The 8,949-nt window shown below is 47.7% G+C and overlaps 1 protein-coding gene across 1 annotated transcript; it reads left to right on the plus strand.

The window, feature by feature from the left end:
• Positions 1 to 3,505: 3,505 nt before the first annotated feature.
• Positions 3,506 to 8,570, plus strand: LOC123093620 (serine/threonine-protein kinase BSK1-2). The gene is made up of 9 exons (XM_044515617.1): positions 3,506 to 4,072; positions 4,222 to 4,357; positions 5,402 to 5,535; positions 5,986 to 6,091; positions 6,635 to 6,720; positions 7,186 to 7,374; positions 7,549 to 7,737; positions 7,832 to 7,945; positions 8,044 to 8,570. Exons 1-9 carry the CDS (start codon positions 3,704 to 3,706, stop codon positions 8,290 to 8,292), a joined length of 1,572 nt encoding a protein of 523 aa, XP_044371552.1. The 5' UTR covers positions 3,506 to 3,703; the 3' UTR covers positions 8,293 to 8,570.
• The last annotated feature ends 379 nt before the right edge of the window (positions 8,571 to 8,949 follow it).

The following is an 8,949-nucleotide window of genomic DNA, read 5'->3' on the forward strand; positions in this document are numbered from 1 at the left end:
GGGAGGCGAGGCAACGACGGCGGTTGCGGCGAACGGCGGCGGTGGCGGATCGGGTTGGGTGGCGGGGTGGTGGTGAGGCGGCGGGGTCGGCTCGGGGTCGGACTCCCCGAGTCCGATGGCAACACGGCGGGACTGGCGGTGGCGCTGGCGAGGCCGGCCCGGCTCGGCTGGGCCTCGGCCCAGTCAGGCGCTGGAAGTTTTTTTTTTAAACAATTCCGCCGAAACTAAGAAAAATTCTAGAAAATAAAATAAAATTCTAAAAATGCCAAAATAAATTTTCACCGTCTAAATAAAATATCTAGGACGAGATGAACATTTTCTTGGCCCTAAAATGCAGTTTTGAAAAACATGCAATTTTCCCAAATTCAAATAAAATAGCCAAAAACTCCAAAATAAAATCTCATTTGATTTTTTAATTAAATCCTCAATATTTCTTTATTTTGGGAAAGTCATTTTATTCCCTCTCTCATATTTTTGAAGATAAAATAAATAAAATCAAATGATCCTATTTTCAAAATCTGAGAAAACTCAAATATGAAAATAACGAAATTCCCAACTCTCTCCGAGGGTCCTTGAGTTCCGTAAAATTTCTAGGATCGAGCCAAAAGCAATAAAATATGATATGCAATGATGATCTAATGTATAACATTCCAAATTGAATATTTGGGATGTTACAGCCACAGCCTCGAGTGCGATAGTGCAAGCTTTGACATGGTCCCTATACTGCCCTGGCCAAGCAGAAGGGCAGTTCTTCCACTCCTAGAGCATACAACTTATGCTACCAAGCATCCCCGGGAAGCCCCTACTAGCATTCATCGCAAACAACCGGGCTGTATCTGCAACATTTGGCTCTCTCAAGTGCTCTGGGCATAACACTGCTCTCACAACCTTGCAGAACCTATACATGGAGTCTAGGCACATGGACTCGCTCATTCGGACATACTCATCAATGATATCCCCGGGAACTCCGTATGCAAGCATCCGAATAGATGCATTGCATTTCTGATAAGAGGAGAAGCCAATCTTTCCCAGGGAATCCTCCTTGCACTCGTAATACTTATCGCGCGTATGCCATCATTCCCTCTGGATTACGGTTGAACACATGTCTTGCCATATGGAAACAACGTCGGAATAGGTTGTATTTGAAGAGCGGGTTGGGGGTCTCGAAGTAGTCCTTCCAGAGTAGGAAATGTATGCTCTCTCTATTGCGATTCAACATCGGAGTGTGCCCCAGGATCGAGCCCCTGAACATCGGCTGCTGCCTACTAAGGTGGTCATGGACGACGACATAGCAGCCACAAGATCCTCATCATCGGATGAAGAATCATCCAAGTCACAGATGAAATTGTGGAAAAGAACTTGTCGCGAAGTCCATTTGTACCTTGCGAGAAAACCATCGAACAACTTGCGGGCGTCGTCGAAGAAGCTGGCCGGCGAAGAGCCTCGCGCCTCCCCTGGACCTAGTAGCAGGCCTATAGGCGTCCGACAAACGTGGTGGCGTCCGCCGAGCGAGGTCCCCGCATTTGGGTGCTGCAGGTAGGGGGAGCACGAGGTGAGGGGGTGGTGGCGGCAACGTTGCGGTGCTGCGGCGGTGGTGGGGCGAGGCGGTGGTGGCGGCGATGTTGGAAGGTGGTGTGCTGCAGGGGGAGGTATGTGGGTGTTGATGGCTGGCCTGGGCACCGGAACTGGACGGCAACAACGGGTGGGGCAGCCGGGTGTGCTGGTTGTCGATGAGAGAAAGATGGAATGGCCGATGTGCCACCGAGTGGCGGGCCAGGAGGAGGACAAGGGCGGGCGCCGCGCGTAAACCTGGGCAAACGTCGGGTCGGGCTTGTAAAAGCCCAACCTTCATTTCTCAAGCCCGAAGCCCGGCCCGAAGCCCGAAATACTCCATATTTTCAAGGCCGAGCCCGAAGCCCGAAAGCCCGGCCCGAATGCTGTTTTTTAGTACGCGCACGTGCAAGCCCGACCTGAAATACGGAAAAACTGAAGCCCGAACCTGGCCCGAACTATCTTTCGGGCTGCAAAACAAAGCCCGAGCCCGGGCCGGGTTTTTCGGGCCGGGTCGTTGGGCCGGGCTGCCCTTGCCCGGGTTTAGTAGCGCGCGTCCGTTTCATGTCCGCGCGGACGCAAATGCCGACCAAATTTGTGCCGGAAATGGGTCGCGCGGCGAACAAAAAGCGGGCGCGCATCCGTTTGGATCACCGTGTTTGGCCGACTTTTGTTTTTGTTTCACTTTCAACCTAAATGGACATGCCGGGCAGTTTTGGTCGGCGCGTTGGAGTTGCTCTTGCTTCCATTTTCTATACTTGTAAAAGAAATCATTTCCTATATATTAGTAAAAAAAAAAAGAGGCATTTGCTTTGGTCTAAAAGGAAAAAAGGAACCATTTGGTGGCTCTGCGAGAGTAGAACATGTAGTACGGGCGATGAGCTGTTTTTTCTTTCCTGAAGTGGTAAATTTCGCTTTTCGAGACACCACTGTACGGACCGATGGATTGTTAAATGAGGCAGTGGTGCCGGTGATGTCCGCTCGCGTGCGCGCCAGGTAAGCCATCCACCAGCGGCATACAAAATTAGTACTATCTCCGTCCGGGTTTATTGGTCCCCAATATATTTCGTGCCAAATTTTGATCATAGATTAAACTAACAAAATGTTTATGCATGTCACCAAACATTATATTTTTAAAAACTATGTACAAATACGAATCCAATGAGATAATTTTTCTTGACATGCATTAACATTTTGTTAGTTAAATCTTTAGTCGAAATTTGACACAAACTACAAAGGGGACCTATAAACCAGGACGGAGGTAGTACTAGAAACTAGGAAAAGGCCGTATGGAAACGGTCGTCTTTTGCATCGACCGGCGGTGACCGACCAGGTCGGGTCGGGTCGGGTCAGGTCAGGTCATGCCGCGGGAGACCTCAAGAGCGTTGACGGTACGGTCCGGTCACCCCGTAATGTACTGTATAGTGTTGTGGTGTGAACAAAAAAAAAAAGATGACGGACACGGTCGCCGGACGCGCGGGAGCCTGCCTGCCTGCCGGTCGTTTTCGCCCGGCTCCGACCGACCCGGCCGGGGCGCAAACGTGCGTGCGCCCGGGGCCGGAAGGAGCAAGAGGACGCGACGGCCAGTGCGAGTGGGGCATGTGTACCGTCCTCCCTAAAACACAAGGAAACACGCTCGCACGCACGAAAAGGAAAGAATTTGCGGGAAAAGGAAGAGGAAAAGGAAAGGATTTGCAAAAAATGAAAACGAAAGGAAAGAAGTTGCGGATGCTTCTGAAAGAAAGAAATGAGAAAGCGGAATTGGCAACCAATAATGATCTTCCAAACCTCTTCTCCAGGGGCCAGCCGTCCGGCACTGTAAAGGGAGCGAGCCGCCAATCAGTGATTGGCTAGACGAGACGGATGTGAACGAGGTCTCAGCCCGCCGTCGACAGCGACACGGGCCGCGTGGGTACATGACTACATGGGCAGCAGGACGCAAGCGCAACGCACGCACGCAGGCGAGAAACCAGCCGAAATCCATCCGCACGAGCGCGCAGGCACAGCGATAAAGCCAGCAGGCAGCAGCATCGCAGCAAAGCCGGAGCAGAGCCATCAAACCGCGGCGCAACCCCTCCCCCTCCCCTGCTCCTGCTCCTGCTCTTGCTCCTGAAGGGAACCCAGCCCGGCAGCCCCTTTCTGCTGACCGCTCATGGGTTGCTGCCGCTCGTCGCTGCGGGCGGTGACGCACCCCCACCCGGAGAAGCCGCCGGGGGCGGGGGCGGGGGCGGCGCCAGCCAGGCGGCCGTCCTTCTCGGCGAGCGCGCACCAGGCCGCGCCGGCGCCGGCGGCGTCGGCGTCGTCCTCCGAGTCCGAGGCGGGCTTCGCGGAGTTCTCGCTGGCGGAGCTGCGCGCGGCCACGGGCGGCTTCGCGGCGGAGAACATCGTGTCCGAGAGCGGCGACAAGGCGCCCAACTTCGTCTACAGGGGCCGCCTGCAGCAGCACGGGCAGGGCCCCCGCCGCGCGATCGCCGTCAAGAAGTTCGGCAAGATGGCCTGGCCCGACCCCAAGCAATTCGCGGTACGTTCCAACAACCCCGCCGCCGGAGTCCCTACCTCTGTTTCCATTCCTCTGCCTGCCTCTGTCTGCCTGCCTCTGTTTGACTGGAATCCGCGAGCTAAAAACAACGGCTTTGCTCCGGGTTTGGTTTGGTTTGGTTTGGCGTGCAGGAGGAGGCCAGGGGCGTGGGCAGGCTGCGCCACCGCCGGCTGGCCAACCTCATCGGCTACTGCTGCGACGGGGACGAGCGCCTGCTCGTCGCCGAGTTCATGCCCAACGACACCCTCGCCAAGCACGTCTTCCACTGTAAGTTTGCTCGCCCCCTCCCGTATCAACACCGCCGATCGATCCTTCTTCACCTAGCCATTGATCGGAGCATTTACTTCAAGAACTCGGTTTCTGAATTTCTGCTCGTCTGTGGATTTTGCTTTGTCCATCTCCATAAACACATGCTGCGAAATTCCTGGCAGTTGCAGTTCCTGATTGGGCCAGAAACCTGGCAAAAGCAACGAATTAGTCTGCTCCGAGCAACTGCATTTGGTGTACCGAACGAATCATTTGGACAGCTCTTTGTTACTATATGCCATTCCTTTTCTTTTGCTGCTGGCATGCCCAACAAATCGATTCGATTGGGACCAATTAAGGCGCGAGTTCCCCAAACGCGTGACATAATTTATTACTTGTCTGCTTATGCATACTGTATTGGATCCAGTGCAGTTCAATGTGGAAGTGGCTTGTCACAGTAAATTCACTGTAGTTATGACCAATGCAGGTAGCACCTAGTAACTATTTAAGGTTCTTCAGTGACACTGAAATTAGGCTGCTGACACTAGCTAGACCATGAAGTAGGAGTATTAGCCATATGCTGTGTTTTCTGTGATGCGCTTTAGCTGATGAACATCTTGACCAGAGGTCCAGAGCGATGGATGTAATTTTGATTTGATTGGCAATAATTGCCATCAGTACTGTATTGTCCAGAACCCCTACAAAAATGCATCTGATTGCCTCTTTTCATGATCTTCATTGCATTCAGCATATACGCAAAATTTACAAAGCTGCATTTCGTGATATTGAAATTAGTCTGCTGATACTACATAGACCATGAGTACTAGTACTAGCCATATGCTGTGTTTCTATGGTGTGCTTTAGCTGATGAACATCTTGACCAGAGGCAGATGTAGTTTTGACTTGACTGACAATAATTGCCATCAGTAATACACTATCTAGGACCCCTACAAAAATGCATCTGATTGCCTCTTTTCGTGATCGTCATTGCTTTCACCATGTACGCAAAATATACAAAACTGCGTTTCAGTCCACTTTCGTGATGTTGCTTTCGCTCTTCTGCAGGGGAAAACCAGACTATTGAATGGGCTATGCGTCTAAGAGTCGCGTACCACATTGCTGAAGCGCTGGACTACTGCAGCAACGAGGGTAGACCTTTATATCACGACCTAAATGCATATAGGGTCCTTTTTGATGAGGTAAGCAACCAAATACTCTGTATTACTCGTTTTATCCTACCATTATATGCACAAAAGCCAATTGTTGTCTCATATGGTTAAGGATGAAATATTGTTTTTATCTCCAAAAATGCCTCTCTTGGAAGTGCTTGTTGTGCATCTCTGGGAACTGGAAAGTGCATTTGGTGATTCCATTTAGGTTGTGAGACCACACACCAAACATAGAAATTCAACTCTTACATTATAAATGTTTGGCAATTCGCCACTAAGAATAATCTCTTTTTCTTAGTCAAGTTGCATAATGTTTCATTGATTCACACTTCAGTTGGAGAAATTGTTACTTGATTAAGGCCATTTGAAAGGCTAAAGCACTTGCACTTCTGGATGATGTTGATTGCATGCAACAGTTGTATGCACAATTCTCTACCGGTTATCCTCTTTGAACAAAATTACTGATATGATTATCTGCAGAATGGTGATCCTCGTCTTTCATGCTTTGGTTTGATGAAAAACAGCAGAGATGGGAAAAGTTATAGCACAAACCTTGCATACACACCTCCAGAATATTTGAGAACTGGTACATTCTTACCCTCGTACACCTGAATATTTTCTAAGCTATCATTTAGTGAATACACTTTAATGTTTTTTTTACTTGCTTTGTGACATCTGTTTCTTGATTTAATTCCTTAGTAAATTTGGTAGACATAATAAAGGTGTTAACCTGTGAAACAGAATACCGACTTCGACATGAATGGAATGATACCACAATTTGAGACTGGAACTGGGACAAATTAGAATAAAATTGGAAATACTTTCTATCCCACCAGACCAATGGTTTATCTTGTTGAATTACTACATTCTTTCATAAGCAGCTGGTATGTGAACAAATATGAAGTTCCTATTAAGACTACTTACAAACGTGTGGAGGTGACTAAACCTAAGTTCAGATAATACAGTTTCACATAGCTAATATAATATGTTATCTTTCTAAAGGAAAGATCGATTATTTTACATCTGTTATTCTGTGCATGATATTAATTTGCTTTCCTCGAAGAGTCACACTCGAAAATGTCATATTCAGCTCTGGCACCAAAGTAACAGTGACTGCTTGCTTTCTCAGGAAGAGTCACTCCAGAAAGTGTCATATTCAGCTTTGGCACCGTACTACTGGACCTTCTAAGTGGAAAACGCATACCTCCTTCACATGTATGTTTTCTTGCTATTAATTGTGCTTTCTTGCTACACTTTATCCTACAGAACCATTTTTGAAAATACCTTGGCACACCGATAGTCGACCCTACCATGTATTTTTCCCTTAGTACAAGTACCTGCTGCACTGAAGGATGAATGATGCACACGTATTGGGTTGGTTTTCAGCCTGACCTTCTCGTTTGTTGTTCGGCCTTTAGATTATGTGTAACCATCTGAAGATTTTGGTAATGAGATCGGGAGCCTTGTATCCTTCAGAAAATGTACACGTAGCTGGTATTCTATGATTGTAATAGTAGTGTCATAGAAACTGTTTACAGCAAATGCAGGCGCTGAAATTTTCTGTTAGAGAATACATATTCTGCTTCTGGGTGTAACTTGTTAGCTTAATTATTCTGTAGCAGTACTTCATACCAATGGAAATCATGCTTTCTAATTTATAGTTATGTTTGCTTCACTCAGGCTCTTGACATGATGCGAGGCAACAATATCCAAATGTTGATGGATTCACATTTGGAAGGAAACTACTCAACAGAAGAGGCAACCGCTTTGGTAGATCTTGCCTCCCAGTGTTTGCAGTATGAAGCTAGGGACCGCCCCAATACAAAAAAGCTGGTTACCATACTTGAGCCCTTGCAAACAAAATTAGAGGTAACCATTTGTTTTAATCCTTCTATATCTCAAATCTGTAATTCTACGTACTTTTCTGTTCATCCTTGATGGTTCAAACAAAATTTGTATTTTCCCACTGAACTGTAATTATAACACAACAACCTATCCTGTCCCTTTCTCATGGCTGTCATTTTCATTTTCAAACCAAAACAGGTACCTTCCTACGAGATGCTTGGCATACCAAAGCATGAGGAAGAAGTACCTCCACCTCCACCTCCTGCTCCACAACCACCACAACACCCTCTTTCTCCCATGGCTGAGGCTTGTTCTAGGATGGACCTGACAGCTATCCAGCAGATTCTTGTGTCGACACATTACAGAGACGATGAAGGCAGTAACGAGGTAAGGATCAGAGCATTTTGATTCCACGTCTATTCATTCTGCAGTGCAGGGTGTTATCGGAGGAACTGATCACTTTATCCGTCTCCTATTACAGCTATCATTCCAGGAATGGACGCAGCAGATGAGGGACATGTTGGATGCCAGGAAACGCGGGGATCTAGCTTTTCGTGACAAAGATTTCAAGACAGCCATAGAATGCTATACACAGGTGGGCAGATTGATAATATATATGAGGAATCCTTTTAATGTTCAAAAGATATGCTAGAACCAAGTTGATTCACTCCTTTCCTTCCCTTTGGGCTGCAGTTTGTTGATGTGGGCACAATGGTATCGCCGACGGTGTATGCCCGAAGGAGCTTGTGCCACCTCATGTGTGACCAACCCGATGCCGCCCTCCGGGACGCGATGCAAGCGCAATGTGTGTACCCCGACTGGCCAACTGCATTCTATATGCAGGCCGTCGCGCTTTCGAAGCTAGACATGCAGAGCGACGCCAAGGACATGTTGAGCGAGGCTTCGCAGCTAGAAGAGAAGAAGCAAAAGAACTCGAGATGATCTCGAGAGCGTGCTCTTTGTAAAGATGTGTCGGTTCGGTCTCTTTTGCGGCTCAAATGTTTACGTCGATTGAGACGTGCTATTCCGTCCTTTGGGGAAAAAAACTGTGAGATATTGGAGGTTGAGTTAGGGAGAAACTGCAGGGAGGAAGTGCCGTAGAGTCGTGTGGTTGTAACTATTTGGTTTGGCATTTCTGTGATGCACTATTTTTTGGGTCTATATATATGTGACATTTTAAAAGTTAATCAGGCATAGTGCAAGGAGTTTACGGTTGTTAATTCTAGAGCTTAAGCTAATGCCGTAGCTTCCAGCTAAAACCATGTTTTTTTTTTGTTTTCTTTACGCAGATGTATGAGTGTTTCTACTCGATTTCCTAAGTAAATTAAGATTGGGATGCCTCTACTCTACAATCAGTTTTGACGGTGAACTTAATTCGTTCTCACTTCTTCACACCGAACTTTGTTTTTTTAGTGAATTTGTGAAGGCAGCCCAGGAGAAAAATGCAATGCAGCAGGACCTCTGTTCTTCTTACCAAGGGCTCCAGTAGCACAGTGAAACAGATAATTGCATTGCGTTCACCGGCCAGAGAGGGAACATCAGGGCTCCATTGGCACAGTCCAAACCCGTGACATATCCATGCCAATCAGTGCACTACTC

Source organism: Triticum aestivum, chromosome 4B (assembly GCF_018294505.1).
Source record: "Triticum aestivum cultivar Chinese Spring chromosome 4B, IWGSC CS RefSeq v2.1, whole genome shotgun sequence".
NCBI classification, from domain to species: domain Eukaryota; kingdom Viridiplantae; phylum Streptophyta; class Magnoliopsida; order Poales; family Poaceae; genus Triticum; species Triticum aestivum.